The 17,428-nt window shown below is 46.9% G+C and overlaps 6 protein-coding genes across 6 annotated transcripts; 3 read left to right on the top strand and 3 right to left on the bottom strand.

The window, feature by feature from the left end:
- Positions 1-496: 496 nt before the first annotated feature.
- asf1 (nucleosome assembly factor ASF1) lies at positions 497-1,492 on the bottom strand (the record flags this gene model as incomplete). Its single annotated transcript, XM_057210634.1, has 3 exons — positions 497-1,226; positions 1,287-1,326; positions 1,384-1,492. 3 exons carry the CDS (start codon positions 1,490-1,492, stop codon positions 497-499), a joined length of 879 nt encoding a protein of 292 aa, XP_057060177.1.
- A 438-nt stretch (positions 1,493-1,930) lies between these two features.
- rna14 (cleavage polyadenylation factor subunit RNA14) lies at positions 1,931-5,171 on the top strand (the record flags this gene model as incomplete). The annotated part of the gene is made up of 5 exons (XM_057210633.1): positions 1,931-2,794; positions 2,849-3,280; positions 3,341-4,343; positions 4,400-5,104; positions 5,158-5,171. 5 exons carry the CDS (start codon positions 1,931-1,933, stop codon positions 5,169-5,171), a joined length of 3,018 nt encoding a protein of 1,005 aa, XP_057060176.1.
- Positions 5,172-6,692: 1,521 nt separating this feature from the next.
- N7495_007981 (putative eukaryotic translation initiation factor eIF-2C4) lies at positions 6,693-9,929 on the top strand (the record flags this gene model as incomplete). The annotated part of the gene is made up of 6 exons (XM_057210632.1): positions 6,693-6,956; positions 7,065-7,184; positions 7,235-7,362; positions 7,420-7,601; positions 7,655-7,833; positions 7,890-9,929. The coding sequence occupies 6 exons, from the start codon at positions 6,693-6,695 to the stop codon at positions 9,927-9,929; spliced, it is 2,913 nt and encodes a 970-aa protein (XP_057060175.1).
- A 1,019-nt stretch (positions 9,930-10,948) lies between these two features.
- Positions 10,949-14,409, bottom strand: N7495_007980 (SAGA histone acetyltransferase complex subunit SPT7; the record flags this gene model as incomplete). Its single annotated transcript, XM_057210631.1, has 2 exons — positions 10,949-11,435; positions 11,498-14,409. 2 exons carry the CDS (start codon positions 14,407-14,409, stop codon positions 10,949-10,951), a joined length of 3,399 nt encoding a protein of 1,132 aa, XP_057060174.1.
- Positions 14,410-14,981: 572 nt separating this feature from the next.
- Positions 14,982-15,679, top strand: N7495_007979 (VanZ family protein; the record flags this gene model as incomplete). The annotated part of the gene is made up of 2 exons (XM_057210630.1): positions 14,982-15,006; positions 15,057-15,679. The coding sequence occupies 2 exons, from the start codon at positions 14,982-14,984 to the stop codon at positions 15,677-15,679; spliced, it is 648 nt and encodes a 215-aa protein (XP_057060173.1).
- A 697-nt stretch (positions 15,680-16,376) lies between these two features.
- N7495_007978 (uncharacterized protein) lies at positions 16,377-16,870 on the bottom strand (the record flags this gene model as incomplete). Its single annotated transcript, XM_057210629.1, has 3 exons — positions 16,377-16,617; positions 16,674-16,759; positions 16,817-16,870. The coding sequence occupies 3 exons, from the start codon at positions 16,868-16,870 to the stop codon at positions 16,377-16,379; spliced, it is 381 nt and encodes a 126-aa protein (XP_057060172.1).
- Positions 16,871-17,428: the final 558 nt, after the last annotated feature.

Raw genomic sequence — 17,428 nt, 5'->3', positions numbered from 1 at the left:
TGAAAATTAAGCAACAAAAATGCTGACTCATTTATTTTTCTTGTTTCATTCATTAGCTACACAAGTATAGGTAGGGGGATGTGCGTAAGTTGGACACTGAATGCGTTGATTTTACTTGCACGTCGAAACATTCCACCCTGATCAGCGTCATGGATGCAAAATCTGGTCAATCGCCATTAAGGCTTCAAGGACATATCCTACGTACGCATGGAGGGTAGATATATGAAGAGGTATTATCTAAATTGAGGGGTTTTTTTTTGAAAATAAATTCTTTTTAGGAGTGAAACTAAAAAATTTCGTAAATGGGACTTCGGTTAACGCTATGTTGAAGGGTATCAACTTGCCCAAATGGGGAAATCTAAGAAAACTGTCGTGAACGTCGCATGCTCGTTGTCGTGCTGAAGCATCGAGGCAGAAAAATGAAAAAAAAAAATGAAAAAAACAAACGCAGGGGAGGCACAGCGGGCCTCGGGTAATTCGCGTCAAGGCCAAATATTTAGTGGACCATGACCTCAGGTTGAGGCTGGGGGGCTTTCTGCTCCGAGTCGTCGCCCATCTCCACATCTTCGTCGCCCTCTCCGCCCTCGTCATCCTCGTCCTCCTCATCGTCATCAGAATCCTCTCCAAGATCCTCACTGCCGGCGTCAGAAACGTCATCGTCATCGTCGTTTCCAGCGGTGCCTTCTCCACCATCCATCTCAAGGTCCTCACCCTCCTCTGGCTTGTTCGAGGATTCAAGTTCCTTAATCAGAGCGGCTTCAAGTTCAACCTCCTCGGCACCGTAGACATTGCTGTCATCTTCAACTTGATCGGCTTCAGGCTGGTCAGGAGGAAACTCTGCAGGAGCAGACTCATCCGTATCCCTGGGAATCAAATCAGTAAATTTTCCTTCATTCATGTAATTATGGTGATCTGACCACTTGATGGCGAAGCGAGTGACACGGGGCTTCTCAGCAAGGACATTGCGGTAGATACGCTCAATAATGGGCTTGGCAGGAGGCTCGTCAGCCAGTTCCTCAGAGTCGTACTCGTTGTTCACATAGTAACCGACACGCACGAACTCACGACCGTCGTAGCTGCAGGTTAGGAGAATGACGGTAACGCCGAGAATCTCGGATGGGGGGATGCGCTTTAGGTCGGGAGCATCGGCCTCAAAGATGAACTTGTTCACGCCCACCGGAATGGGCCCGACAAAGAGGGAGTCGAGTTCCTGATCATATTCGGAGCTGGATTCAAGTCAATAAATGAGAATTCAGTCGGTGGCAAGGAATTTGGATTGCACATACGAAGTGGCAGAGCCGACGTAGGTCAGCTTCCACTCGAGATCTAGAGATGAGAGTTAATAAGTGGGATCAGAGCAATTGAAAACTTAGACCAACAAACCTTTCTGAAGTTGTTCGAGGCACTCAAAAGTAATCTCGAATTGGTAAGGCGCAGTGAAGGCAGCAGGGTTACTGAGATTTTTAACTCCCAGAAGGGAGACGACGGACATTTTGAAGGGTTTGATGAAAAATATTGGGTGGTGGGTAGATGGGGACAGTGGAATGGGATTTGAGGATGCGCTCGATTTATAGGCAAATGGGCAAAGATTGGGAGAAAGCGTGATAGAAACAAACAGATCAAGAATGTCAAAGGTCGAGGCCGCCAAATGTCCCCCTCGCATAATAGATCTCGACGCGCGAGGCGGTAGGCGCGACGCGACCGCCCACGTGATCTGAAGATTGGATTTTGTCTCTTTGACTTCCAGTCCTGGTTGCTTTGGTATTACGTCCACTTCCAGTTTATGATCAACTGACCATCCTTTTTCGACAACATAACCTTCTACTTTTCCTTTTTCAACTCCACTCACTTAACTTAATCCAATCAACAATTTACCTAACTGATATCTCCCATCAATTCTTAGCTCATCACAGCGCACGCATCATCCATCATGATGGACGATGAAGCTGAGGAAGCTGTTTTTCGGGATGACATCGTGAAATCAGACTCAGAGCAAATAATTTCAACTCAGGTGCAAGATTCGGATTATGACGAGGAAGAAGAATACGACCCTTCACGCACAGTGGATGAATACCAACATGCGCCCGAATTCGATCAAACCGAGGAGGAACCTGCCGTGGAAACTATTGAAGCTGTACTTGACATGCCTTCAGCCTCGGACATGAATATTGCTGAAATTGATGATACCCAAGAGCCTTCCCTGAGCTCACAAAGCGCTAATTCCCGCACATCTACACCGATTGCACCCTCTACCGCTACGACACAACCCAAGGCCAAGACGATTTGTGGATTTGAGGTTGAGGACGATGAGGATGAGGATGACAAAGATGAAGCAGACTATGAACCACCGGCTGCACTGGGGATTGAGGACATAAATTCAATGCCCGTGACTATCTCTGGAGAATCAGGAAATGCAATTCAAATCACTTCCCCCGATGTTTCATCACACTCTGGTGCCCAGGGCTTTGATCCCATGTCAAATGCTGTCAATAGTTCTTATTCTACTGCTCTCGTTTCTAATAACGATGGTCCTGCTTCTGATCAAGTTCAGTCGGCTTCCTATGATGCCAGCCTTCAGAATAGTACTGTCCCTATTCTTCTACCTGATTCTCCTTCGGTTTCCACAGGCCGCTTGGCCCATGATCGTCTGGGAATCTTGCAAGATCGAGTTGACGAGGACCCCCGTGGAGACATACCAGCATGGTTGGAATTGATTGCTGAGCACAGAGGTCGTAACCGTCTCGACAGCGCACGAGATGTTTATGAGAAATTCTTGAAGATTTTCCCCATGGCGGTACGTAATTTTTAGTATTCGATATTGACATTTACTGATTACGAACTACTCCAGGCTGATCAATGGGTGGCTTACGCCACAATGGAATCCGAGCTTCATGAATTTTTCCGACTGGAGCAGATCTTTAACCGAACACTTCTCACAATACCTAGTGTTCAACTTTGGTCTGTCTACCTTGATTACGTCCGTCGCCGGAACCCCTTGACAACGGACAACGCTGGAGAAGCACGACGCGTCATTTCCTCGGCATATGAGATGGCTCTCCAATATGTAGGCATGGACAAAGACTGCGGAAATATCTGGACCGACTATTTGGACTTCATTCGTTCTGGTCCAGGTATTGCTGGAGGCGCTGGCTGGCAGGATCAGCAAAAGATGGACATTCTGCGCAAGGCATACCAGAAAGCCATTTCCATGCCGACGCAAGTTGTCAATACTCTCTGGAAGGAGTACGATCAGTTCGAAATGGGCTTGAACAAACTCACGGTAACTATTATTCTCAATTCACTCCACTTTGAATTCGAATTTCACTGACTTTTTCATTAGGGTCGCAAATTTCTACAAGAACACTCACCGTCGTACATGACAGCACGTAGCTCATATACCGAGCTTCAGAACTTCACTCGTGACCTGATTCGTACCTCGCTCCCAAGATTACCTCCTTTCCCAGGAGCCGAGGGCGATGTTGAATTTGCTCACCAACTTGATATCTGGAAGCATTGGATCACCTGGGAGAAAGAGGACCCTCTGGTATTGAAGGATGAAGATGCTGCAGCCTTCAAGAGCAGAGTACTTTATGTCTATAAGCAGGCCCTCATGGCCCTGAGATTCCTACCCGAAATCTGGTTTGAGGCCGCGGAGTTTTGCTTTTTGAACGATCTGGAGAAAGAGGGCGCCGAGTTCCTTAAGCAAGGTATTGAGGCTAACCCGGAGAGCTGTCTACTGGCCTTCAAGCGCGCCGATCGACTGGAGGTCACTTCCGATTCCGAGCATGATTCATCCAAACGAGCAGCCAAAGTCAGGGAGCCGTATGATGCATTACTTGAAGGTCTTTACAGCTTGATCGACAAGGCGAAGACTCAAGAGTCCCAGGATGTTTTGCGCATCGAGGAAACATTTGCGCAGCAACATCCAGAGAGTCACACCACCCAGAAAGATGATGATGAGGATGTTCCCAGTGAATCTAGGGAGATCGAAGCCCGCAAGAAAGCACAGATTGATGCCGTCTGCAAGGCTCACTCTTTTCAGATCAACATCCTTTCTAAGACAATTTCTTTTGCTTGGATTTCTCTCATGCGGTCCATGCGTCGTCTGCAGGGCAAGGGAAAGCCGGGAGAATTAGCTGGCTCTCGTCAAATATTTGCGGAGGCTCGTAAGAGGGGTCGCATCACTAGTGATGTATACATTGCCAGTGCCCTCATGGAGTATCATTGCTACAAGGATCCTGCCGCCACAAAGATCTTTGAGCGCGGTGCGAAATTATTCCCCGAAGATGAAAATTTCGCACTTGAATACCTGAAGCATTTGATCGATATTAACGACATCATCAGTAAGTCACATATAATCTACCTCTTATATTTGAAATCTACTAATGTCTGTTTGAAGATGCCAGAGCTGTGTTTGAGACGGCTGTCCGAAGATTGGCCTCTAATCCAGAGAACGTTCACAAAGCTAAACCTATTTTTTCTTTCCTTCACGAATATGAATCTCGGTACGGCGATCTTATCCAGGTGATTAACCTGGAAAATCGCATGCGTGAGCTCTACCCAGAAGATCCCACATTGGATCAGTTTTCACACCGTTATGCAACCCCTACCTTCGATCCAATGTCTGTGCGTCCCATATTGTCTCCTTCGCAGACTCGACCGAAGACTGTGCATGCTGCGGTCCCATTGGAAGCTGGCAATGCGCCTTCACCGCGACTCAACGATGTTTCATTCAGCTCGCCAAAACGACCTTACCCCACTGACGATGTGGACTATGACTCTGATCGTCCACGCAAATTTGTCCGTGCTGAGTCTCCTTTGAAGGTGGATCAAGGCCGCCGTATGGACCAACAAAAGCGGGTTCAGCAGTTGAATGGACAGGCGACTTCATCATACAAACCTCAAGGATCCCCCGCCTCTCTTCCGCGGGATGTGGTCCATCTTCTCAGCATCATTCCTCCTGCATCATCCTACAACATTTCTCGTCTTTCTCCCGAGAAGATGGTTGATCTCCTCCGCCAGACGGACATCCCCACATCTACTTCCCTTATCCCACTTCCGGCAAACGCTCGCGGGCTTGGATCAGGCCAAAATCAGTATGGCAGTAAGTATAAATCTTTGCCTTAGCCTTGGGTGTCAAACTAATATCCGTACCAGGCAATTATCGCTAAAGCTCCTGTCAGCGTTCGCTGGATTTCTCGAATCACGTTTCTATGAAAAGACTCAATTATTCCGTAATCTAATCTTTGACTGCCTGCAATTTTGGTGACACTGTCACACCAACATCCTCGCAACTTCTTGATGAAGTTTGCCTCTTTAACATTCCATTTTTCATCTTTTTATTTAGGGTATGGTGGGGACTTGCGTGAGTCTTGAGATCCGTTGCATCTATTGGCGTCGATTTGATTGGCATGTTTTGATCAGGCATGGATAGCCCTTCGTTTTATGCTTGTATCTCCAAGGTTTTTGATTGGAAACTTAGCCTTTTTTCTCTTTGCTTCCATACCCGTACAGTCTTAGGCAAATGGTGAAAAAAGTCTTCAAAATTAAAATTCATGCTTTCTGCTGATCATCCTTAATTCCTGGTTTATTCCAAACTTATTAAAAAATTCATTTCCTTGGGTTTCCAACTCAACGACAACCTTGTAATCAGATCTGATTCAATTCGATATTTAATGGTAGCTTAAATTCTATTTAACTGCATTACTGCCGTCAAAAATCTGGTAGAATCCATACTCACCTGGACATAATTGATAATATTTCCAAAATGTTTGGGCCTCCCCTTTTAAGGATGTCTGAATAGAGGGAAATCTGAGATCAAGTATCCTCAAGGTTCCTGAGTTGCCTCAGTTTGTAGAAGATATTTAGTAAACTAATAAGGTGTTTGTTTTGCCCCAATAATAAGAGGCGTTCTGAACTTTATATTAGGCGGTGTGAAAAGTTGTTATGAGCTTAAAGCGACATCAAGCTTTTGATATCCAATTATATCGATGGATACTGCCCCACTTTGTACTATGAAATCTTCAATTTAATTAGCCCTAAGAGTAAGAGACTGGAAACCCCTTATTTTGCAAATTGAGACTAAATTGAAAGTTTTTACAGTGCAAAATATCTATAAGATACCTTCACAATGACTTCGGAATTACCTTCAAATCTAATCTCACTTCATTCACTTTTCAAGTTACAATATTTTGCGCATTCACTGAATCCTTTCCTATAAGAATCACTCTTATTCGATTTCTATTCTTCTTTTCTCATCCTCCTTCTTCTTCATCACCTCTCATACCTTGGAAAATCTAGAATACTTCAAAGTTCTAAGACCCCCGTTCAACCACCAAGGTAAATCTAGTCCACACACAACTTTATCCTTCCCTTCCGTATTCTTACATTTCTTCCTCTACTCATTTATTTCTCTTACTTTTATCCTGACTACCTCTTATAGCAACTAGTAAGCGATTGTATACACTCTTCCCTTACCACAAGTCTGCAATAAACTCCCTCAAGCACCTCGCTTCAGATCATCTCCCTTTCATTTCTTTTAATGATCATGCCTTGATTTAAGGGATTTTCTCATTGCATTTGACTGCCGACTTCAAGCTTGCTAACATCTGACAAAAAGAGCGATCCCTAAACCCCAACAAAAAAAAGAAAAAGAAAAAAAAAGGAGAAAGCCATCGAACAGCATCACCAAGATGCCTCCTTACGTGCGGAAAACCTGCACGAAGGAGGAATGGGGAGCGGGCAATATTGATAATTATGCACGCACCTGCCCGAACCTCAATGTCGAATCTTTGTCCGAGCGGGCTAGTTCGTCTGCTCCTAGTGGCAAAGGCCATATTAGCAAGGACTTGATTGACCAGGTGAAAGACCTTGAGACTACCTATAGGAACCTGCGACTTTTTGATCCCAAAGAACTCCCCTCTATCGACACTCTATTTGCCAAAAATGGCGAGGGTGTAAGTTACCTTCAACTTATTTTTATCCCTTCTCAGCTTCATAATTTCTTTTGACGCAGCCTGTCCTGCTCTTGCAATTATCTTTTATTTGTGCTAACAACATTAAAGGGCAAGCATGTGCGACCTATTCCTCGCCGTGGCCACAACACCAGCGGAAAAGAAGTCGAGCTCATCATGAATGCATACAAAATTTCCAAGTTTCCAACCACCCCAGTCCACCAGTATCAAGTCAGTGAATCCAAACATTATACTCACCCTTGAAACTAACAAGAAAACAGGTCACCATGTACATGAATGGAAAGGTCCTAGATGATAAGCCCCGCATGGTTCGCCGAGCCTGGGCTGCGTGGACGGCAGAGCAAAACATTCTGCGCGATATCATCTTCGACGGCTCGCACACTGCCTGGTAAGTCCAATTGGGTTTTAAATGATTTCGGTGTGCCTAATGTGGCTGATATTGTAGGTCTATGTTTGAGCGCCGCACCTGCACAGGCCTTGTTAAGCTTGAAGTCGGTTACACTGAGCCCTCTGATTTGGTTGATGTGACCGTCGAAATCATCCATCGCCGTAAGATCTTCCTCGCCCCGGTCAACGAGTGGCTTACACAGCAGCGTGCTGTCGATGAACGTGTCATCGAAGCTTTAAGTAAGTTACTATCAATTGAAACCATTCTGAGATATCTTATCTGACTTTCTTAGTTTTCCTTGACCATCTGGTCCGTGCCTGGCCTTCCGCGACCTTCACACCATACAAGCACGCCTATTACTTTCATGACAAGTACCTAGCACGAGACGCCGGGAGAGACCCGATGTGGCACAAGATTGGAAAGGGTGCCAGTGTCTATCGCGGAATCTTCCAGATGATCCGTCCCTCGATGGTAAGTCTCTAAATTTACTTACATGTATGTGAGTTTATAGCTAACACATCTACTAGTGTGGTCTTGTCCTCAATGTCGATGCGGCACATGCTGTATTCTGGAGCCGAGACCGACTGATAGAGACTGCTCGCCAACTGCTTGCATGCCGTACGGTAGAGCAGGCTTTTAAACTTCTTCTACCTAGCAAAAATGGCCCTTCTCGGGAATTCCACGCACTGAACAAGCATATCAAAGGCGTGCGTGTTTTCCCCATCTACAAGAATTGCCCCTTCGTGAAACAAAAAAACTTCAACATCAAGGAACTGAGTGTGTACTTTGCGGACACACACATTATCGAAGTCGTGGATAAGGCTACCGGTAAGGCAGAACTGATGACTGTCGAGAAGTACTTCAAAAAGAAATACGATGTGACCTTGGTATACCCCAAGACTCCCCTAGTCCTGATGACCCGCGGCGAAAAGATTTTCTATCCGATGGAACTTGTCACCCACACAGACCTTGGGCGTTATAACCACAAACTTGATGACGTCCAACTTGGTGAAATGATCAAGTTCACGGCAAAGCGCCCTGCTCTTCGATATGATCACATCCTGAAATATAAGAAGCTGCTTTGCCATGACACAGATCCCAACCTGGAGAGCTACGGTCTTCAGGTTGACCCGAACATGCTCAAGGTCAAAGCTCGTCTTCTTCCTAACCCTGAGATCCAGTTCGCCGGAAACGCTAAGATCAACCCGGGTGTCAAGGGACGCTGGGATCTTCGGGGCAAGAAGTTCCTTCGCCCCAACAAGGTTCCTCTCAAGCACTGGGCAATCGGACACTTCAGTGGCCATCGCAACTCTTTGAACAAAGAGCAGATTGACTACTTTGTCACGATGTTCACTCAAATCTACAAGGGACATGGTGGCACCATTCAGGACCGCCCACTGATCATGGAACTCAAGGATGATGTTGGAGCAGCTGTCCGCATTCTGCACGACTCTCTCGGAAAAGCCAACAAGGCTGATCCTCAGCTTATGATTTTCATCGTTCCTACTAAGGATATGTTCGTTTATCACCGCATTAAGAAGAACTGTGACTGCCGTTTCGGAGTTCCCTCGCAAGTTCTGCAGTCCACCAATGTGATCCAAAACAACCCTATCTTTATCTCCAACTTTTTAATGAAGGTCAACGCCAAACTGGGCGGAATTACCAACCGAGTTCTCCCAACTCGTACAGGTACAGGTCTGCGCCCTTTCAGCTTGATAATCGGTGCTGATGTTACGCACGCGGCTGTTGGTGTCTGGACCCCATCCCTGGCAGCTATGTGCGTGTCTGCCGATCAGCACGGAATCAGCTACATGGGTGGCGCTGAATGCAACGGTGAACATCAGGAGACTATTTATATCGCCAACGTTCGCTGCATCCTATTCCCTCTTGTCCGCGAATGGATCAAGACTGTTGGAAAGGGTAACAAGCCAAAATTCGTCTATTACCTCCGCGACGGTGTCTCTGAATCTGAGTACTCAAACATCCTGAACAAGGAAGTTCCTGATATCCGCAAAGTTATTGGCGAAGCCTGCGGTGGTGACGGATGGAAGGGCAAGTTGACCGTTATCACTGCCAATAAGCGCCATCATATTCGCGCATTCCCTAACCCCAAGGATAAGCGTGCTGCTGACAACAATGGCAACCCACTTCCCGGAACTTTGATCGATCGTGATATTGTGAGCCCTCATGGCTGGGATTTCCTCCTTTATTCACACACTGCTATCCAGGGTACTGCTCGCCCGGTTCACTACAAGGTCCTTTTGGATGAGATGGTTCACAAGCCCGACGACCTTGTGAACATGATCTATGAGCACAGCTACCAGTATGTTCGTTCAACTACCTCGGTCTCGATCCACCCGGCCATTTACTATGCGCACTTGATATCCGTCCGTGCCCGTCAGCACGAAGATGTCAAGTCTATTCATGGTCCCCAACATGGCAAGCGAGTGGAGAACCGCGATCCTGCCACCAAGCCTGGTTATACTGATCCTATGTTCCCGGCTGATCTTCTTTTGGACATGAAGGTCAATTCCAACCGCCTTGACAAGAGCATGTGGTGGATCTAACTGGAATGCCGTTAACTGCACTATTGAGCTTTCGAGCTCTCTAGTGATGGAATACCCTTTTTGTGATTTTTTTTGCTGCCTTTTTCATTCGAAGTTGAAATGCTATAGATTTCTATGCTTCTACAAGGAGTTCCTGAGTAGGGCGCTCAGGCCATTGCGACTAGGAAATACGAAATGCCCTGCGAGTTTTCGATCTCCGCAAGTTTTTTTTGAGTACGGTTACTCGGAATTTATGGTTTTTGGAATATAGTTTATTTTTTTGACGCTGTATAATATAGCGTTAAAAGGGATAATAAAAAAGAGCTTTCGAGCCACAATTGCTACTGAAAAAACTGTAGACTACGGGACTTCCCATAATAGAACTATATCTAGTAGGTTGGCTACTGAAGCCTAGAGGTTCTAAGGCTGCGCTGTGTATGCAGGTAGGTACATATGAAGCTGGCTATTTGTACCCAGGTATTTAGGTATTGAATATCTCTACGCAGACGAAGAGAAGACATCAAGACCAGAACAAATAAATGACCGACTAATAAGATCGGATGGGTAAAAGTAGAAATAATGAGATAGCAAAAATGATCATAGTCGGCTGGAATTAAGAGGCTGTGATGCATGTGAAGAATGATGGCAGGACTGAGCCTTGGAATACATTGTTACGGATGCTTGATGACCCAGTTTAGGAAGAGACATTATAAACAACACAGGGAATACTAGGGTCATTGACATGAGGCACTGCGTGGTTTCAATTAGATTAACTCTACCATTTAGAACATCATAGCCAAGTTATATTGATCTGCTGAAATCACCTAGTCTTCCGAATCAGATTTTAGAATTCTGGCTTTCTTCATGGATCATATCATTCGTCGCCGAAGTTGATGACTTATTTTCCTTACGCATTACAGCGTATGAGAGAGGAGGTAAAAGAATGAATTTTGGAAAAGAGATATTAGACGTAAAGAAGGACGGCCTACCATGCAACAGGACTCGAACAGTATCTACAACTTCCTGATACTCTGAGTTCGTTAGGCTGTAGTCCCGTTTGTCATGGTGCCATTGACGTGGTCTTGTTGGGAATCAGCCGCGGCATCAGGATTGGGATGAGCGTCGAGCGTGCCGTCGACGGGCTGCTCGGCATCTCCATCAATATTAAAATTGGAAATTTCATTTACCAAGCCGTTGGTCTTCTTGGATTTTTTCTTGTTTGGCTCTGTAGTTCCTGATTTCAATGCCGCAGTGTTCGATGGAGCAGGGCGTTTCTGGGGGGTCGATGTAGGTCCTGCTACGCCAGGCAGCGATGGGATCTTACCAGATGCCGGAAGACGTGGTTTGATAGCCATGGGTCTTTGTTTAGGTGGAAGTTCAAGATCTTCCACAAGAGGCTCATCGCGATTGGCGTCCAATTTACCTTTGAAGAATGTTCGTACCAATCCAATCTGGTTAGGCAAAGTCTCGACGGAGATTCGAGAGTACGGAGGTGGTTGCTGGAAGACATCCACAGATTGAGCAGCACTAGGACAGTACAGTTAGTAACTTTAGCAACTAAGATATACGTCAAATGATATTGAACTGACCTGGTGCTCTGTGGGTTTGCCGCGCTATACATCCTGTTTTGCAGCAAGTGGAGCGGCACGCTGAGAGAAGCGAGGCCAAACTCGCGGTCCAAGCCTAATTCCTTGAATCCAAAGAAATCTTCGTCGATATCCTCTGCGAAATCACCCCCAACAAACTGCTCACTGCCATCGGCAAAGGCGTTAGAGCCATCCTCACCACCTTCTGCAAGTGCAGGTCGGAGAAGCTCAGTGAGCAGATACTTGAGGCGATCATGGGCTGTAGTCAGTTTTGTTCCGAGCCGCTCAACATCGTCTTTGATGTAAGACTCGAGCTCTTCGATATCGATACCAACGGCCGAGAGTGTATGGAGGACAACCTCTGGCTCTGTGTAGGCGCGTTTCCACTCCACCGCAGACGTTGCAGATTCCAGAAACTCGGTCGTCGGGACTTTGGGAGCTTCCATGTAGGACTTGACTGTCCGGCCAATCTTTTGGAAGAAATCAGAGGCGATATCTGTGACCACCTCCAGAGCCGATGGCTGGTACTCTTCGAACCCAGTGTGGTAGAAGATTTTCGCGACAGAGCGCTGCAGGGCTGCACGGCAAGTTCCTGGTGCAATAACTGGACCGCTGTCATTCATGACATGGGGCGAAACGTCCTGCTCCACGAAAGGCTCAGGCTGGTACTTCTGGAATTGGTTTTGATACATCTGAGATTGGAGCTGCATCTGCTTCACGATGCCAATTTTCGAGCAAATCTTGCGGGTTTCCTGCAACTGTCGCATGTTCGAATCCAGCTTGCGAGTTAGCTTGCTCTCGGGTTGCTTGAAAGAACCCTGCGGGAGCATTCTGAGAAATTCCTCCGAGGCATCGACGACGTTTCCTTCCGCGTCTTCCTTCCAAAGGAGGCGCTCTGGTAGATCGGGAATACCGTTCATGACATCGTAGTAATACGGAATCATTCTTTCTTCTTCGCCTTCAATGCCCTCCGCCAGAGTCTCACTAGCTGGCTCCATTGCGTGGGAACTAGTATTGTCGGTCTTGCCACCCTCAAAGGCTGCTTGCTTGTCGTGTCGAAGCCATCGACGCATGCCGGCTTTTGTTCGAAGCAGGGCTGGCTCATCGAGATTGAGCTTGTCGCCCTTGAGCAAACGATGTCGCTCCGCAGCGATAAGTGCCCGGTCCTTCTTTGTCAATTGCCTCCATACCTTGAATTCAACATCCTCCAAGTCCACCCCAGGCACTGACAGGGCACTCAACGCAGTGGTCAATGTAGTTGGTCCGTCAATATCCATTGCTTCGTCATCTTGGCTGGTTGCAGCACCTGCTGCCGGTCCTAGAGGGTCCGAGGGGGTATTCGATCCAGGAGGGGGTGTAGTGAACCCATTTTGACTTGCCTCCATCGCGGTATCTGAATCTGAACGAGCAGCCACTGGAGGCTGACTGGTTGAAACACCTGGGGGACCTTCAGAACCACTGGGGGTTTGGCGAGCGGGGGCAGTGCCCTTGGCAGACTTTTTACCCGGGGCTTTCCTTCCCCGCGAGGACATGATAGGCTCATCGTCGCTTTCCTCGGCGCCATCAAGCTCTGCCATTTGTATTCGCCTCTCTTCAGCTTCGACTTCGGCTCGATCCCGAATCACGATTTCCGGAATGAGTGGAACAAGTTTCTCGGTCTCCTTCCGCATGTACAGAGCGTGTTTGCGTAACGGATGTTCCAGATTAGTGTTGTACCTTAGACAATTGGCCCAAATGAGGTTTAGGTCATCCACAAAATCCTGCTTCGAGCGATATTGTAGACCCTTGAGCTTCTTGGTCATTGATCCGAGGTCCATTGGCTGTCGAATGATTGTGTGATAATCAGGGGCATCACGCCGGTTGACCCTGGTGAGGAAGGCAGACGAGTGCTCAGTCATGGCCTTCAGTTCGCTTAGCACCTTTTCAGCAGCTTCATAGAGTTCCTCCTGTCCAATCTTGTCTTCGCTAGCCCACTTGCTGCGATTTTTGCGAACCTCACTTAAAAGACTTCGAAGCTCGGCATCGGAAGCTTGGACCATATCACGCTTCTTGTCAATTCGTGCAATGAGGTTTTTCAAGGTCAGGCTTGAGGCTCCAAGGTTAGTGTTACTGAGTGTGCTGTAGCCGTTCGAGCCGCTGGTGGGGTTGTTACCACCGGAGTGGGATTGGCCAGAGATCTCTGCCTCTACCTGACGTTCTGACTCTTCCAATCGTTGTTGATCTAGCATGGCATCTCGGTCATTTTCAAGGGTGTAAAACATGGTATGGAAGCTCCGCTTGACAGCTTCTTCCGTGGCTTTTTTGTCCTCTTCGAGTTGCTTCCGAATATCTTCCAATGTTTCCTTTTTTGAGTCTTTGGTCCCATCCGCACTGTTGGAAGCAGAGGTACCGGGACGTTGGACTGGTGGGGTGGTGGCACTAGGGTCCTGCGAAGGGGGTACCGATTTAGCTTTTAGAGTCGATTCAACTGAATCAGCCATATCCACGTCGTCGTCCTCATCGTAATCATCGTAGTCGTCGTCCATTTTGCGAGTGGATTTTGTGGGTGCCGTCGAGGTAGGTTCCGGCGCATCGACGCGTTCAGCTTTAGACTCGGGCGGCTCGAGCTCCGCGACCACGGCGCCGGGGAAATCATCGGCAGAATAGGAGTTAGAAAAAAGCGCATTGATTTTAGCATCACTGCGCCGAAACAATTCGCGAAATTGAGCTATGCGCGGGTCTTCCTCGACCGCGGTGTCGGGCTCAGATCTCATACTACCCGGGTTCGGTCCCTCGGCGCTGACAGAACCGCGTATTTGGGGAGTTCGCGACCCCGACAACGTCTTCACCAAGCCATTGACAGGGCGCAGTGAGTCATTGTGATCATCAGGGGGACGAATATTGCCAGGGGGCCAGGCGTTTTGACCGAGCGACATGGTCGCTCCAAAACCCCGGTTCTGGGGCGGGCCAGAGTCGATACTCCAGGGTTGAGAAGGCAGGCCTTTGAGTTCACGACGAAGGCGGTTGGTAGGGAGAAAAATGCATAGAGATACGCCGCGTTGTCAGCCTAAGAGGTGGGCAATTTGAGAAATTCAAAAAACGATGGAATAAAGGCGAGGTTTGATGAAAAAGATGAGGGAAGTTTCTCATGAACGGGGATGAAGTTACGGCAGGGGAAAAGGCGGAGAGTAAGTTCTGCCAGTTGTAGCCGATGGCAGTCAAGATGACCTTAACTTCAACTTGCTTCTCAATTGGAAATACATAAAAGCTTTACTTCACTTAAGGTGGTACATCTGACTTCATTTATTATGTATTGAATTTCTATTCCATCTCATAATTCACCGCCCATATCGACTTCTGATCTTCTCCACATATGACGCGTAAGGCAACAGCTGGGACCATCTGATCTTATCACCAAACCTCAACCAAAAGCTGAAGACTGTAATCTCGGCAACACCACTCTGATCGATTCAGAATTTAAATGTTTGCTCTTCTCCAACTGAGCAACATGAAGATCCGCTACCCTTTTGCAGGTTTGTTATCCGATGGCGCGTACTTCCAACGATTTACTGACCCGCATTAGGAGGGTTCGCTTTGCTACTCGTAATAGCGGCTTATATTGGACTACTTCCACATAGCACCGACAGCAACATTCCGCCAGGACTCCAACCCAATGATAAATTTCTCCACCTTGTCACCTTCTTTCTCCTGTCGGTTGCCTTCTACTGGATTTTAGATACCACCCGTCGGCGAACCCTCCACCTGACATTACTCGTTTGTACACTTGGTCTTGGCATCGGCTCCGAGATCGTCCAAGCTCTTTTGCCTAACGACAGACCATTCGATCTATTCGATATCGTTGCAAATGTAGTTGGCAGTCTCGGAGCTGTAGGTCTGTGTAGTTGGTACCATCGTCGCATGCTGGAACGTCGCCGAAAGAACCGCTTCGGGGTGGCGGAGGGTACAACCGACGATGTTGAGCTCGGCGTTGGTATTGGCAGCATTCACGACGACGGACTCAGTCCCCAAGAAACTGGCGTGACTTCCCTGGAGCATGAAGTGGACAATTGGGATGAGAACGCTGTTGATAATTGGGACACCGATGATGGCCCAGGGCCTTCTGAGGTGTCACCATCTCCTCCAAGCTATCAAGATGCCAATGGTGGCTCTGCTCTAGACGATGCTGCAGCGAAACGCAAGGATTAATGGTTTCAATGAGCCATGATATCCTTGGGTCGAAATATCTGCACAGCCAGGCCAACACATGGCTTGAACTTGGCTTAATACGCCACAAGTCTCAGTCTTATGATTTGATGTACTGATCGATCTCATTTTGGTACGATACCAGTCATTTAGTTCCAATATTGTATTTCGAAAGCGCCTTTGTTTCTTTTTTTGTTTACGCTCTACGGCATTTCCTATAGAAGTTGGGCATGATGATTCCTGAGGTCATATTGTTGCCAAGTCCATCTCAGTTTATATGACTGCAATATATATCTCTTAGAGAATCAGGTCCAGAGTTCGCTCTTCTTGAAGAACTGTACAGTTTAATCAACATCTATGAAAACTTTTGCAAGTTTACTCAACCAGGACTATTACAATTGCTATCACGACAGAAGCAGACTTGTGTTCAAATCTCAGTGCCACTAATGAAGCTCTTAATCACCTAGGTTCCACGGTTGATTTTTGATCATCGATTGAATTTGACCAAGAGTTGATAGAGGACTATCCAGTCTGAGGCGCGTTCTACCTAGCCATCGCAGCCATAATGAGAACATCATCAACGCACCTTTTTGGCCAGGTAAAGAATTTTTGAACCCTAATCAAATTCATCTTTAAAGATACAATTAGTACTGTTCAGTTCCAAATAAGAGCGTGAAATGTGGCTGGCCCTCAAGGCAGCCTAGAAATCTGCACCATAAGGCGGCAAATCAAAGTGATCAAACATGACAAGAATAATGTCGCGATCCATATCCATCCGCTTGGTGTCAGGCAAGTTGTGACGATCACGAAGTTGTTTCTGCCCAACCTGGCGACGAAGGGCAGTTGCGCGAATAATCATTGTGGTGCGACGCTCTCCCCAGGTGATTAGGCGCAATGTGTTGTAATACCGGAGCCAAAGCTCGTGGGGAACTCCAACTAAGCTATACCATGAAACGATCAGCAACTCTTGAAGATAGGGAAGAGAATAAATAGCAACCTGCCAGGTTGTATGTGCTCGGTGATTTCGGACTTCACCTGACGAAGTGTCTCGTTCAAGGTCACTCGCTGTATCTTGGCTTGCTCCTATAAGTTGTAATTCATGAGTAATCTTTCAACATAGAGCTGAGTGAGAACTCTTACCAGGAACATTTCCTCAATTGTGACAGCCAGTTGGAGTTGGGACAGTCGAGTCATGATGCCACGGGATAGGAAGGAGGGACGTGAGTGATTGCGCATGCAGAGTGTCATTGATCAAGCACCTGGGCACGTGCGGATGTTTGAAGGAGGGAATATAGAAGGATAGAAATCTAAGAGGTGATGTTTGTTTGTACACTAGGCTGCTATTATGATTATGTCGGCGATGATATAATGCGTTCGAATTTCATCAATCCGCCTACGAGGTATCAGTTATCGTGATATACGTAGGCATAAATGATGTTACCACAAACTATATGAATGAACTAGATACACGCATATTGATACTGGGTTGAAAGACAAATACAAATACTTAAGAAAGAGCTGATAAAATGGATCAAAGCAAATCGCAAAGAGTAGCCTCACTTATGAAAACCTCGTGAATAGCTTATTTTCAAGGCAATACTTCTGTTGCTGATATAAAGGATCAAGAGTTACAGATACTATTCAGACATCTGTTAATATGTATTGGTTCGAAGGTAATTTCACGTAGAGAGTATCGAGCTACATATGTTGAAAAATGCATCAAGAGTGAGAATAGGAAGCCGTGGGTATCCA

The sequence above is a fragment of the Penicillium taxi genome (genome assembly GCF_028828555.1).
Source record: "Penicillium taxi strain IBT 34144 chromosome Unknown utg000005l_segment0_segment0, whole genome shotgun sequence".
Classification (NCBI taxonomy): Eukaryota; Fungi; Ascomycota; class Eurotiomycetes; order Eurotiales; family Aspergillaceae; genus Penicillium; species Penicillium taxi.
Note: the sequence above shows the minus strand (reverse complement) of the source record. Positions and strands in the feature narration are given on the sequence as shown.